The sequence below is a fragment of the Octopus bimaculoides genome, chromosome 7 (genome assembly GCF_046866305.1).
Source record: "Octopus bimaculoides isolate indiv1 chromosome 7, ASM4686630v1, whole genome shotgun sequence".
Lineage (NCBI taxonomy): Eukaryota > Metazoa > Mollusca > Cephalopoda > Octopoda > Octopodidae > Octopus > Octopus bimaculoides.
Window position 1 is genome coordinate 31,597,033 of NC_142934.1, and position 15,980 is coordinate 31,613,012.

The window sequence follows — 15,980 nt, forward strand, 5'->3', positions numbered from 1 at the left end:
GGGAGTTTAACTTGTTATATTTTTCGCTGTTATTTTAATGTCTACACGGACCTCTTTCTCTTTCTTTCTTCTTTCTTTTTCTTTCCTCTTTCTTTTTCGCAAAAGCCTTTGTTTTTATCGTCCTGTGTTTGTCCTTTTTATGTTTTTAATTTATATTAGCTCTTGTGACCAATAAAACCAGAATTTATTATTATTATTATTCAGTAGTTTTATTTTTATAACGTGCTTTCACTTCACTACCGAGCACAGCTCTGTGCGCCTTGGGTATGTGCTGTGGTTTGCTGTGGTGCTCTTATGTTTACTGTATTGAAAGTGTTTTGCGTAGAATGTGTGCAGTACCCAGTAGTGCAATTTTCTGTATGTTATATATATTTGTAAGTCCTGCTATTTTTGTTATGTATTTGTCTGAATATTTTTTTATTATACCTAAGGCACCTACTATGATAGGAATTGTTTCTGTTTTTAGATTCCACATTCGAGTTATCTCTATTTCCAGGTCTTTGTATTTTGAAAGTTTTTCCATTTCTTTTAGAGAAACGTTGTCATCTGCTGGTATTGATACATCAATTAGAAAGCATTTTTTTTCTTCATGATCTTTGACAACTATATCTGGTCTATTTGCCTTAATTTCTCTATCTGTGTGTATTGGCATATCCCAGAGTATGGTTGCTTTCTCGTTTTCTGTGACCTTTTCTGGCGTGTGTTTATACCATCTTTTTTCTGTTGTTATTCCATAATGTTGGCATAGCTTCCAGTGTATATAGGTCCCAGCTCTGTCGTGTCTGTGAATATATTCCTTCTTAGCCAGGACTGGGCAGCCAGAGATAATATGATTTATTGTTTCTTGTCGATCTCCACATATTCTACAGTTACTTGTTATATTTCTTTTCATTATGTGTTTTTGGTAATTTCTGGTGGGGAGGCTTTGGTCTTGTGCAGCAATTAAAAATCCTTCAGTCTCTGCTTTGAGTCCTGAGCTTCTCAGCCATTGCTGGGATTTTTCTCTGTCTATTTCTTTCGCATTTAGTTTAGCCCAGTATTTACCATGTAGGGGCTTTTCTTGCCATCGTTTTATCATGGTCCGTTGCTGTTCTAGTTTTAGTTTGGATTTCATTTGTTTTATAGCTTTTGTTGTTTCTTCTTCTTCTTCTTCGTATTTGTTAGGTAGATTGATTTCTTGTTTGTATTTGTCAGCTTCCTTAAATATTGAAAACAGTTTTTTGTTTTGCTCGTGTTTTGTGGCTATTTGTATTAGTTTCCCTTGCTTCTGGAGTAGGTATTTTTGCAGTCCTATGGTGGTTATTTTATAATAGTTTTCTAGCTGTATAAGACCCCTGCCACCTTCTGTGCGTTGTATATATAGCCTTTCTATGTCAGATTTTGGGTGGGGCATCCTATATCCTGTCATTATTTTTCTTGTTTTCCTGTCTATTTTACATAGTTCGTTTAGTGTCCAGTTAAGGATGTTGTAGCTGTAGCTTATAACTGGGACAGCTAAAGTGTTGATACCCATTATCTTGTTTTTAGCATTGAGCTCTGTTTTTAGTATTGATCTAACTCGTCTATAGTACTCTTTCTTTATTTTTTCTTTCATTTGTGTATGTTGTATCCTATCTAGTTCATTGACTCCTAAATACTTATATGGTTGGCTTTCGTCTAGTTCTCTTATTTCATTGGCTTTATCTAGTGTTATATTGCTACTTTTAACTAATTTTCCTCTTTTCAGGGTTGCTTTGGCACATTTTTCTAATCCGAATTTCATTTCTATTTCCTTGGTAAAGCCGTATACTGTCTGTAGTAGTGTTTCTAGCTCTTTGTCGTTTTTTGCATATAATTTTAGGTCATCCATATATAGAAGGTGGCTGACTGTTTTTCCATAGCATTTGTAACCGCATCCAGTTCTATTTAGCAATTCTGTTAAAGGTGTGAGTGCCAGGCAGAACAGGAGTGGAGAGAGCGTGTCTCCCTGGAATATTCCTCTTCTAATGGGGATGGCTTTCGTTTTCACAAGTCCCTCTTTTGTTTGGAGCTGTAGCACTGTCTGCCATTTGTTCATTGAGTGCTCTATGTATTTTATGATAATTGGTGCCACCTTGTTTATGGCTAGTGTTTCCAGAATCCACGTGTGGGGAACACTGTCGAAAGCCTTTTGGTAGTCCACCCAGGCCATACTGAGGCCTTTCTTCTTTCTGCGGCTGTCTTCAGTTATGGCTTTATTGATCAATAATTGATCTTTACAGCCGTATGAGCCCTTGCAGCATCCCTTCTGCTCTTCTGGAAACAGGTTGTTATTTTCCAGGTGTTTACTCAATCTCTGCGATATTATTGCAGTAAAAGCTTTGTAGATCGTAGGGAGACAGGTTATAGGTCTATAGTTTTGTGGTTTCTCCGTTTCCGTGGATTTGGGGATTAAGATGGTTTTCCCTTTTGTGAGCCATTCAGGCATTGTCTCTGGATCTGCTATTATGTTGTTAAAGTTTTCTGCCAGCTTATTATTATTATTATTATTAATATTATTATTATTATTATTATTATTATTGTGGATTCGCACACACACATACAGATCACATATATATACAAAATGAAACTTGAAATTGCTAAAATAAATTGTACTGTGTGTCAGTATGTGTGCGTGCTCACCATTTTTCTTTTCACATCAGATTCCGTTATAATCGTAATCTACTCACTATGAAATGTATAAGAAAATACCGCAACAAAACTGGTCGGGTATAGGTATGGAACTGACTGTACAAACTAACTAAACATATATTGACAAAGTAGTACCTGATCTGACAGACGGGGATGACTCTCACTTGTCAGTGATTGTGGAGGGTAGAAAGCCAAGATGTCACATATGTGGATCTGTGACTCATTTAAAGACTTTCTGCCCTCAAACAAAGACAACAAACCACCTACAGCTGCCAACACCACAAACACTATAAAAACAAAATCCGAGTAGTCTTTTAAGGGGGTTTCCAAAAGAACCCCATCAATTTATGGAGATTGAACCACCTGGCCTCTAGCGGTACCCGTGGGGTAAGTAGACCCCCTTTGTTTCTTCTCTAAAATCTTTCCGGTTATCATGGTGGGTTTAAGAGTAAATTGTATAAATGTTCGTGGCCTGGGATCACCCTGGAAGCAAGGTCACCTGCTCAACGACCTCAGGTCACTAGCTATAGATGTGACGGCCGTCAGCGAAACCAGAATTTCCAACAGACTCAATCTAGCCCTATTTTTGATGATTTTGATATCTACGCATTCCTTTATCAGTCTGGAAGTGATGGGGGGGGGGGGGATGCTGGGCTGGAAAGGCCCGAATCTCGAGGTAAGGACGATCTTCTTGGACTCGGATGGTAAGTTGGTGGTCCTTGGTGTGATTAATAATGAAGGTGGTACTTTTAGACTAGTCGCTGTGTACGCTCCGACTGGAGCGGGGTAACCAGATTTCTTCAGACGTTTGGATGTTTTCCTTGGGACGTCTCGCTCTTTAGTTTTAGTAGCCATCTTGGATACACGCCTGGATACGAAGGGGCTAGCCGATATGAAAGGGGGTGTAAAGGCCTCACAAACCTGCTCGATCATTTCTAATAGGCTGACAGGTACTGACTGGATTTCCTGAATGCGCCAATGTAGACATAGGCAAAGAGCATCGGGTCTTCCAGATCGTATCTAGATTGAATAATTTGTAGGCCTGCAGATAGAATTCAAAGTCGTCTGCTACACAGACCACAAATTTGTATTTTGTACGGGCGACCTAGATAGGATCCATAGACAGATACTAGAAGCTGAATGCGTCTTTTTTGGTGCATCAAGCTTTCAGAGACCGGGTTAGCAAGTTAGTCCATCGGAAGATCAGGTTAGCAAGTTAGTCCATCATCAACAACCGGTAGTGGATACCTCTGAAAAGGTCTATTAGAGTAGAGGCGAGAGGGTTTAGTAACGAAATATTGTTAGAGGAATCTAAGATAGAGAGTGGCCTAATTAGGAAGCTAGAAGAGGCTCTGAGAAGTGACATAGCAACCGACATGCTGGCGACGTGATTGGCTCTTGATCAATTCTTCAATGCCAAGCACATAGGCTGCATTGTCAGAGCTAGGACGCGTGCGCTGAGAAACGAAGTTATGAAAGCTGTTCGATGGTCCCGGGTGGAACAGGTACAACTTGATAACAAAGCCACAATTCGATCTTTGACGGACTGGGCCGGGCGCATGCTACTCGAATCCAAGCAGACGTGTGTGGAATTTCAGCAGTGAGTCGGAGACGGAGATAGACTTCAACTCATACCTCGGCAGTATGCCGCGCCTTTCGGCCAGAGATGAAGGTGTAGTAACGCCGTGCGCATGCGTAGTCTCATGCATGCGTGGAATTAAACAACCAAGCGTTCCCACTCAATTCATTCTCTTTCTCGGTCGGCCGACCATGAGCATGGACGTGTTTAGCTGTTACTCTCCATCTTTCGGACTTACGCTAGACAGCTCGCTTACATCTACATAACAACGTCCCAACAACTATACTCACACACACAGAAGCTGTAACAACAAGAGCTAAAGATGTATATATTTACCACCTGAATAAATGTTGTTTAAGTTGATGGTCTGGAGTTCAGCGTTCCGTTTAATTCATAATTTTATATAGGAAAGTCAGGTATACATCTAATGATGGATAACCCACTTTCCTATACTGGTGACCCCGACGTGATTTGAACACGCAGCCCGCTGAGCTGCAATAACCCACTTTCTATAAAGTGGTGACCCCGACGAAGAAACAAACGCAGCATGGACTCTGGACTACCAACTTATAACTGGTGAACCCGACTAAAGAACAAATGCGGCCATGGAGACTGAACTACTAACCAGCATCATCGTCATGACCAACACGATTCTACGATTACTACGCCCCCAACATCTCCAACCATAGTCAACACGACTAACTACGTATTACCAACATCAACAAGCGCGGGGTTTTTTTTCTCGCCTCTGTTAGAGTGGATTTTTCCACTCACGATAAACAGACAAGAATTACAGCCTGCGACTTTCCAATTGTGTACTCAAAAAAAACTTGGTATAAAACTCTCACGTGTTCTGACTTTCCATCTGCTGTGATATCTCACATACATATAGACGGCCTGTCTTTTATTATGTTCTTATATGTCGCATTCACACTCTCACATACACATACATCTTTTATGCCACACTAAATAACTCTTGTTATTCATTTCATACGGTTGTCTTTTCTATCGTCTCATTACTGGTATTTACGAAATCTATGTTACCGTAGTATAACATAATTACTTGTATATCATCTTTGATATATATTTTGGTGTTCGACCGTGTGACACGTTTAAATAAAAGGAGTCCTCTGTTTTTCCATTCGTCACCATTTCTCCTTTTTGAGTTCGCACGGTCGTTCTTTCATCTTGGGTTAAGAAAATATTTCTTCGAGGTTTTCGCTAATGGTCGTACAGAGATTTGTCTGTCGACTGTCTGTAAAAGCGTACCTCTTCAAACACTCATCACCAAACAGCCTTTTCGCCACCAGCTTCGTTCAACCAAGATTACCACCGTGACGACAACAATTACTACTACCAACTACAAGCATTCCCCCCGACGTCGCCAAGTTTCAACAGATCATTACCACTGTCAACATCATTACCATCACACATACAGAACACAGCTATATTACAGTTCCTGCGCCGACGTCTTCACCATCAATGTACTGTCTACCACAATGTCGTGCGCCAACAACCCCACCACCAGGGACACACCATATCAACACACTCGGTTTTGTCGACTCTGTTAGAGTGGATGTTTCCACTCACGATCAACAGACCAAATTTTCCTTGTGTAACTTTCATAGAATATTCCGTACCAGGTAACCGGTCACAACTGACCACGACTTCCTGAGTACGGACATTCTATCTCCTTGTCGGACTCTTGTACGAACTGGATTTTTTCTCTACAGACACTTTAACTATGTTCTGTGTTTTTTCTCACACACACACTTGTGCACTCATACATTTTCTTTCCTTTCAGTAAAAACAAACACTCAGACTTTCACATTCCGTGATTCCAGTTCCTGGACAGTAGTCATCACGATTTGTTTTCTCATTGTCTCATTTGTTTTTTACTAGGTGGCATTTACTGCCCATATTGCATGTTTTTCTTTCATTCCTTCACTTTGTACATTGCATGCATGTATCACACGAGTGTACATTTCATTTCTTTAATTTTTCTTTGTGTGTGTTTTGTGCTACATCTTGTGGGTGGTTTTCAGTGGCCATCCTGCCTCAGGCGTTCTAACAGATTTCATATTATCGTGCGTTTTCGCACTGGCAAGGGAGCCCTGTAGTAACGCCGTGCGCATGCGTAGTTTCACGCATGCGTGGAATTAAACAACCAAGCGTTCCCGCTCAATTCATTCTCTTTCTCGGTCGGCCGACCATGAGCATGGACGTGTTTAGCTGTCACTCTCCACCTTTCGGACTTACGCTAGACAGCTCGCTTACATCTACATAACAACGTCCCAACAACCATGCTCATACACACAGAAGCTGTAACAACAAGAGCTAAAGATGTATATATTTACCACCTGAATAAATGTTGTTTAAGTTGATGGTCTGGAGTTCAGCGTTCCGTTTAATTCATAATTTTATATAGGAAAGTCAGGTATACATCTAATGATGGATAACCCACTTTCCTATAAAGGGTTCTGTGAAATGCCGATAACAGACGAAGATATGCGAGACGCGATGACGAGCTACACAAGGGAGAAGTCTCCGGAGCTAGATGGTCTGCCAGACTTGTTCGGTAATCTCTTGGCGGATGTCTCCCGAAACTGGCACAGAATTCCCAGTGCTTTGAGCCGTGGTGTAGTGATGCTGCTGAGAAAAGACCCGAACAAGGGGGTGAAAATAGACACTTTTAGGCACAAAACTCTGCTGAAGACAGATTATAAGATTTTGGCCAACGTGTTAACCAAGAGGTTGGTGCTTGTGATTGATAAGCTGGTTGGTGACGCACGCAGTCTCGTGCACATTTATCCACGACAACCTCCACTCCATGCACTACATCATAGAAAGGGTAGGAAAGGTAGCTGGCACTGGTGGGGCCCTGATCAATTTGGATCAGTCTAAAGCATTCTATAGGGTCGATCTCCAATACTCGTCAAGTACAGAAGGCATAGTTAGTTCGTTATCTCTCCTGCTCTTTGTCTTTGTTTACTCCCAACTTTCTTAATGATAGAAATTTTTAAAGAACATTTCAGGAATATGTTTTCAAAATGGTAGATACGATTAAGTTAGTGGGGTTTTTTTTTAACTCAGAAAGAAAATAAGTCCACATCTTTTTAACTATCCATTCGATAATTTGCTTGGTATCATTGCACAACATAAAAAAATATCTCTAACATTATCCTGAATTAATAGTATTTATTCATTATCACTAAGATACTGGCGGATACGATAACAAAATTTCACAGTTTAAGTTTAGTCTAACATAGTCTAGAATAATATTTTCAGTATGTATTGTAGTAGTGTAAATGTAAACTAGAACGTTCCATTCATTAAATGTCTTGCTTTGTCACCTTATGTAGAATCTTTAGACTGAAGTTGAAAATATCTTACAATATTTAGTTACGACCCTTTACGCTGTAACCCCACCGGGGTCAACTTTGCTGTTCATCATTCTGGATCGATAAAGCAAATACCAGTCAAATATTGAAAATTGTTAGAGCTTCGAGAAAAAATGCTTTGCGATATTTTTTCCGGTTCTTTACATTCTGAGTTCAATTCCGGTCGAAATCAAGTTTGTCTTTCGCCTTTACTGAGTCGATGAAAAGTTTCAGTAGTGTACTGGAGATGATAGGATAGTATCGACTCCTCTTCCTTAAAAAATTATTGACCTTGTTCCTCAACCAGTAATAATTTTTTTTTTTTTTTTTTTCAGTTATAAGAAATCTAGGGTTTGTCTCTCCGATGCAACAAATAATAGAAATAAATAAATGATGGAAAATTGAAATGTACAAGAGCAGTAGCTCTAAAAATTACAAATACCAGGATTCCTCTTACCACAAATATTAATGACAATTTTTTGGCTCTCCTCTTTTAAATAATGGTTTCAAATTTTGACACGAGACCAGCAGCATTCACGCTTAAATCAGCCTCTCTTCTCTAACAGCCTCTGTGAGACGCGACAAGGTCCACCACGACCAAGAGAGAGCCAGGCACATGAATTCAATATCTGATTTCCTACCAGTAGCTCGTCATGGTATTCTACGTCTAGTGCCTGTGGAAAGTAAATCTCGTAGCTTGGTTTATTTCTGTTTACTCAAAGTCATCACGGAATATGACATGTTGTTCAAAACCTTTCTTCTTCTTCCCAGAAATCTTTATTGAACATTGTATACTCACTGTACGCGTTCACTTATCACGTCGGAATAAAATCTTGAACATGAAGCTATTCACACAGGATGAGTGTTATTGCCTTTCATTGCACAGAGGTATTTCATGGTTATAAGATTAATGATTCAGTCCAATTATCAAAGTGTTGACGTTTGTATTAGCAACTTCCCACGCAAAAAGACGATACAACAAGTTTTAACGTGTGTAAAAAAAAAAAAACAATAAGAATTAAGTAATAAAATTTCCCAATAGGAAGAAGAGGCGCTTTAAGATTCCTCGTGGAAAACCCCACAAAAGCCACGGGTGCCTGATAAACAGTGCAAGGGCCCTTTTATTTCTTCACAAGTGTATGCTCAGAATTGGTCCTTTCACACTGGCCATCCTTCCTACATTCACTCACCTTTCAATAAACTTGCTAGAAGGCACCACTTTCCTAAGTTGATGAGGGCTTGGCCAAAGAGGAAAGTGTCTGACTTTAGCCCTTTCAGACGAGTCCACCATACTACCTCTTTCGCTACAGCCACCAGACAAATAAAAACTGCCTGCCCCCTCCCGGCCAAAGGAGGGCAGCGGGGCAATCTTTACTATGGATCCAGCTGAGTTTGCATCCATATTATGTTGTTTTTTTTAATACAAGCTCCTGATTTCTCGTAATTATGAAACATGATTAGTTTTATTAGACAAATTATCTGCCTCCAATTCATTCTTCACAACTTTGCCTCCTTCTATGCGTTTGGATTGATTTCTCAGAATTATGACTAATAAAAAAAATCTTAATTTTATAAAACATGCTGACTTGTCCGCCCTCACGTTTCTGTCCTCACAGCCTGTCTCCCCTCCCACCTCTTTCTCTTTCTCTTTCAGAGAGGGTAACAGTCCTCCCTCCCTCTGTACGCCTGTTTTAGTGAGGAAGGCTGTGCCTCCAGTACTTGCAGGTTTTAGTGTACCAGAGTTACCTGCCCCTGGCTCTCTTTAAATTGCTGGTCAAACCCGGATCTTCAATAGGTGCATCTTGAAATCATTTATGAATGTTATGGTTATACAAATCTGATACTGTTTTTTATATTCCCAGAAACATGTTCCTAAAAAGTTCTGAAGTTTTTTGAAAGCAGATTAAAACGAGAAAACAAAGGAATCCGAGGAAGCAAAAGCTTAAACGAGATAGTATTGTTTAAACTGTTTGAATCCTGGTTTATGTTGCTTCGTTCATTCATGTTTAACTGTCAACGTTGTCATTATACAAAGACTTTGTGGAATTTTACTTAAACTTGGATTGAAAATAATTATACTATTACTGGTGTTGATAGCCATATTTATAGTAATAGTAGTAATAATAATATAATTATAAACTTAAGAGTCATACTAAATAAGATCACCCGACAAGAGCAAATGTCTGGTGAGTTTATTTTACTCTATCTCTTTTATTTTACATCTCCAGGATAAATAACCGATCGTTAACACACGTACGTATACTATTATTTATCATCATCATTATTATTATTATCCCTGTTGTTTCTCCAATGTCTGTGGATTTTCTTTAGTAGCATATCTGGCAACAATAATACTTATTCATTTCCGCCGCCACCCCAAGTCGAATAATGTAGACAAAGCGATGTCAACCATATAAACCAGCTTGTGTATGTGTATATATATATATATATATATATACACACACGCACACGCATACATGTATGTATAAAATACAATCCTCTCCATTCTTTTGAGATCCCGTCTTTCAACAAGTAGCTATGTGCGCGTGTATCTTATGTTCGTAATCGTTTAAACTTCCTGGCCTTTCCTTCTTTTGTTGTTTGACATTATCTCGATTTGAGTGACCGAGGCATGGAAACTACTCTTTTCTCTTCCTGTGACTGCATGGAATTCACTTTAGTCTTCTTCATTTGCATTTCTAGAACTATCGATTGACAATTATATTGAGTCAATCTGTCGGTATAATATGTGTGTGTGTGTATTCATTTCAATCTCCCAAGTGCCTGCCAACATTTTAACTGTGCCTGTTTTTGCCGTGTGAAGCATCTACCTTTTAATTTTTTACATTCTTGGTCCTCTCTCTCTCTCTCTCTCTCTCTCTCTCTCTCTCTCTCTTTATATATATATATATATATATATATATATATATATATATACTTTATTTAAAAGCAGCAGAAATATAACAAAAGATATAGATATATATACATACACAAACTTAGACGTGTATGTGTGTGTAACATGGTTTGTGTGTACTATATAAAATACAGCACATTTCAAGTTTGTCTAAACAATCTCAACACCTCTATATAAGCATACACACATACGCAGATAGATAGATAGATAGATATACACATACGCACACATATACACTCACGTACACAGCTCAATGTCTATTAATGTTAACACGTAAATATCCACTTGTAATGGACGTATAATTAGCTACAAATCTGTCTCTTATGAATATCATAATGGGTGTGTGATGCAATACAGACCTGATTTACATAGTGTAAATGGTGTATGTGTGTGTGTATGTATTACACATCGTTCTTTGAATATTCGGACATGTGCAGCAATAGGAAAGAAAAAATAGCACTTGTTAGCATGCAGTATAAAATTATACAGTTAACACCAACATTATGTTCATTGACTAACTCGAGTCCATCATGAATCATCTGTCTGGTTACTAGACCCTCCAGAATTAGTAGCCAAATGACATTCTACAGTTCACAAAAACAAAAATAGCACATTGAATAATGTCAGGAGTGCCTTATTCCTGAAGAAAAACGTTAATATGGCTAGAAAAGTCTTTGATCATAGGTCTATTTTATCAACGCTGGCCTGGTACTAAATAATGTCGACCAGCAAAGGAGTTTTTATACGGTTGGTACTTCAACCTGCTAGAAATCGTAGCTAAAATTGTCGTAAAATCACTCTGTAGTGTTAAAACGGAAAGACACATCAGATAATATAGTCCTTGGCATACAAAATTACATTTATGATCATACGACTGAACTAGGGTTGAACAACAACATTGACAGTAATATAGATTATCGAGTACAGATACATAAGATGTGTGCGTACATATAGCAAACTGCACAAGAGCTTCGGCAGATCGAATCTGCGACTCGATTTCGGTTTTCGGTTCTAGTTGTTTTATTTCGCAATTTCCGCTGACGCCTTGGTAAAGACATAATCGTTACAGCGATACCGTTCTCTGAAGACGAAGTCAGTATGCAATTTGTAGGTGTTGGATAGTTGTAAACCCGAAATATTAAACTTTTTATTATATAAGACATATGTAAGGGGGTGCGGTCCATGATCTTTACCTCCGTCATGTATATAATATATATATATTTGAAATTTACAGAAAAACAAAAGATGAAGACAGGTGTATGAACAACAAACAAGTGTATTAGTTTGACGCTCCTGAAAGTATACATTTATACACACATTCGAAGATTGGGCAAAGACCTCGCCATGAAAGCATACACATGTGTGTGTGTGTATGGCATATATATATATGCGCGCACACACTTGTGTTTAATATGTAAAAAAAAAAAAAAGATTAAATATAAGAAATAAATATGAGGCTGCTTTATAGCGTTTCAGTCTTCAGTTCTCAACAACTACTTTTTTACATATATATATATATAATGGTTTAACTACACTAAATAGTGCTATGAAAAAGGTGTAGTCGTAGCTGACGACACACATGAACCCTTGGTAGTACAAGTTTAGTTCAGCGAAGCGAGATATTTCGTCACTGTAAGTGGTCGACGATGCAACAGGCAATCGGTGCTATGACTATGTGAATTAAACAGGTGGCAAGAATGAACCTGCACTCTACCACACCAGGAATACTTAAAATATTCACAAGAATCTTGTGGGACATTAAGATGTTTCACTCAGCTGCTTCTAATCATAAACGTCATCATCATTTAACGTCTACTTTTCTATACTTGCATGGGTCAGGTAGAATTTGATCAGACAGATTTTCTATAACCAGCTCTTTCTGTTGCCAAGCAAAATATTTCCTAGAGCTAGACATGTTTTCACCGAAGATGAGAAACACGGACACACACATACACATGATGAGCTTTCAGTTTCCATCTACCAAATACTCTCACAGAGTTTATGGTTGGCCTGGGCTGTAGTAGAACACATTTGTCCAAGGTACAGTACTGTGGAGCTGAACCCAAGACTACACGGTTGGGAAGCAAGTCTCTTAACCACAGAGCCACACTTATATATATATACACACACACACACACACACACACACACACACAAAACTGCATAACTATGAGCTGGAAGAATTGTTAGCTTGTACAAAATGCTTAGCAGCTAATTCAAATGCTGCTGAGGTTAACTTTGCCATTCATCCTTTAGTGAACACTAAAATAAGTACCAGTTGGGCACTGGGGTTGATTTAATCAAATTTACCCTCTTCTAAAAAATTGCTGGCCTTGTACTAAAGTTAGAAAGTACAAGGCCAGCAGTAAAATCCACCTACTATGCTGGCATGTGTGGGACGGTTTGACAGGAACTGGCCAAACAGAAGCCTACACCAAAATTCTGTGATTGCTTTGGCAGGATTTTTACAGCTGGATGCCCTTCCTAACACCAACCACCCAGCAGAGTGGACTTGGTGCTTTTGACGTGGCACAAGCACAGGTAAGGTCAGTTTTGGCAAGGTTTTTACAGCTGGATGCCCTTCCAAAGGCCAACCACTTTACAATGTGGACTGGATACTTTTTAAGTGGCACCTGCACTGGCAGGGTCATAAAGTAACTTGCAAGACAAAATCTTTTGAGAGGAGAGGAGAGATCTTATGTCAGATGATGAAAGGTTATAGTGAGACAGAGACAGAAACAGGTGTTTTGCTGTAGAGGAGGTACAAGGTTACCCAGTTGGGAATGAGAGAGAGATCAGGAATGAGGACAGAAACAGGTGTGTTGCTGCAAAGGAGATACGTGGTTACCCAACGTGAGGGATATGCAGGCGAGAGAGAGAGAGTGGGAGACAGCAGGATAGAGATGGTGGTTAAGTGCTGGGCATATTCACAATGGGCACGAATCAGAATATAAATAGGATGGTTGAGTAAAGGCAGAGAGAGATATAGATGGTGGCAAGTGCCAGGGCTACCCTTGAGGTTTGAAAGCCATAATATAAGTGACAGGATAGTGCCAAAAATGCATGATTAGAGAGGAGGGGAAGTGAGTGGTGAAAACCTGGGTAAATAGACTGGTGGGAGGAGGGGGTGGCTACCGGATAACAATGATACAGAGAAACAGGGCCATGAGGACAGGATTGGGGAGTGGGAGGTAGGCATAGTGCATGAAGGAGGAAATGTGAGAAAGAGAAGAGATGTAGATTGGTTTGTTGGGGTAGGATGTGTGAAAAGTTTTCTTGTTACATGTGGGTGGAACACACAGGTCAGTGGGGCTAGCGGATTGCAATGATACAGTGAGACAAAGCCAAGAGGACAGGATTGGGGAGTGGGAGGTAGGCATAGTGCATGAAGGAGGAAATGTGAGGAAGAGAAGAGATGTAGATTGGTTTGTTGGGGTAGGATGTGTGAAAAGTTTTCTTGGTACATGTGGGTGGAACACACAGGTCAGTGGGGCTAGTGGATTGCAGTGATACAGTGATACAAAGCCAAGAGGACAGGATTGGGGAGTGGGAGGTAGGCATAGTGCATGAAGAAGGAAATGTGAGGAAGAGAAGAGATGTAGATTGGTTTGTTAGGGTAGGATGTGTGAAAAGTTTTCTTGTTACATGTGGATGGAACACACAGGTCAGTGGGCCTCTCAGAGGAAATGACAATGGACCGAGATGTCTGACGATATGAGGTTCTTGAGAAGACCCACCCACCTCAGCAAAACTGAGTTCTAGAAGCGCTGTGTTGCATCTACACATAACAAGAAAACTTCTCACACCCTACCACAACAAACCAAGCTACATCACTGCATCTCTTCTTTTCCTCACATTTCTTCCTCCATGCACTATGCCTACCTCCCACTCCCCAATCCTGTCTTCTTGGCTTTGTCTCACTGTATCATTGCAATCCGATAGCCCCACTGACCTGTGTGTTCCACCCACATGTAACAAGAAAACTTTTCACACATCCTACCCCAACAAACCAATCTACATCTCTTCTCTTTCTCACATTTCCTCCTTCATGCACTATGCCTACCTCCCACTCCCCAATCCTGTCGTCTTGGCTTTGTCTCACTGTATCATTGCAATCCGCTAGCCCCACTGACCTGTGTGTACCAACCACATGTACCAAGAAAACTTTTCACACATCCTACCCCAACAAACCAATCTACATCTCTTCTCTTTCTCACATTTCCTCCTTCATGCACTATGGGGAGTGGGAGGTAGGCATAGTGCATGGAGGAAGAAATGTGAGGAAAAGAAGAGATGCAGTGATGTAGTTTGGTTTGTTGTGGTAGGGTGTGAGAAGTTTTCTTGTTATGTGTAGATGCAACACAGCGCTTCTAGAACTCAGTTTTGCTGAGGTGGGTGGGTCTTCTCAAGAACCTCATATCGTCAGACATCTCGGTCCATTGTCATTTCCTCTGAGAGGCCCAACATCCTGAGATCGGTCCTTACCACTTCATCTCATATCTTCCTGGGTCTCCCTCTTCTGCGGGTACCATCCATTTTCAGTGATCGGCACTTCTTTATGCAGCTGTCCTCTTTCATATGCATCACATGTCCAAACAAACATAGTCTTCTCTCTTGCATGCTACATTTGATTCCTCTTATTCCCAACTTTTCTCTTAATACATTTGCACTTTGTCGTACATGCACACTGATGTTGCACATCCAATGGAGCATACTGCCTTCATTTCTCTCCAGTCTACACATGTCTTCTGTATTCAGAGCCCATGTCACACTACCATGGAGTATAGCTGTCTGCGCACAAACATCATACAGTCTACCTTTCACTCTGAGAGAGAGTCCTTTTATTGCCAACAGAGGTAATAGCTCTCTGAACTTCCCCCACCCTATTCTTATTGTAGAAACAATACTTTCAGAGCATCCTCCACCGTTGCTAATTTGGTCAGCTCGGTAACAGAAACTATCTACAACCTCAAGAGAACCTCCTGAGCATTTGAGAGAATCTAAGTCCCGTGTGCTCTTGGTGCTTATTGTTCCTGTACATCTGCCACATATAAAAGACGACTTTGTTTGTTAATCTACTTGTGATTTCACTGCACCTCTTATGTGTCCATAGTTTACACTGGGTGCAGCAAATGGAATTTCTTCCAACTCCTTTCCTGCATATTGAGCAGGGCCATTTACCTGATGGAAAGAAAGTTTTATCTTCTTTCTTACTAACAACTTTGGTCTTTGCTAGGTTAACTTTAAGGTTCTTTGATTCCAGGTTTTGTTCCCATATCTGGAATTTCTTCTACAATTCTGCTAAAGATTCTGCAATAAGAGCAAGGTCATCAGCATGTAGCAGTTCCCACAGGTATCCAGTTTTGATTTCCTCTATTATGGCCTGGAGGACTATAATGAATAAGAGTGGGCTGAGAACTGAGCCCTGGTAAACCCCTACTTGTATGCTAAATTCATCA

The 15,980-nt window shown here is 39.9% G+C and overlaps 1 protein-coding gene across 4 annotated transcripts in view; it reads left to right on the forward strand.

The window, feature by feature from the left end:
- Positions 1-9,285: 9,285 nt before the first annotated feature.
- Positions 9,286-15,980, forward strand: part of LOC106878692 (TNF receptor-associated factor 6) — a 74,434-nt gene continuing 67,739 nt past the window's right edge. Inside the window, exon 1 of one of the 4 annotated variants that reach the window (XM_052969584.2) lies at positions 9,286-9,861. Coding sequence is in view for 2 of the 4 variants with exons in the window: in XM_052969583.2 (XP_052825543.1) it covers positions 9,788-9,794 (7 nt within the window). In the remaining 2 variants the exon portion in view is untranslated. The remainder of the gene's footprint in view (positions 9,862-15,980) is intronic. The other 3 variants (XM_052969583.2, XM_052969586.2, XM_052969585.2) reach the window with 3 other exon arrangements.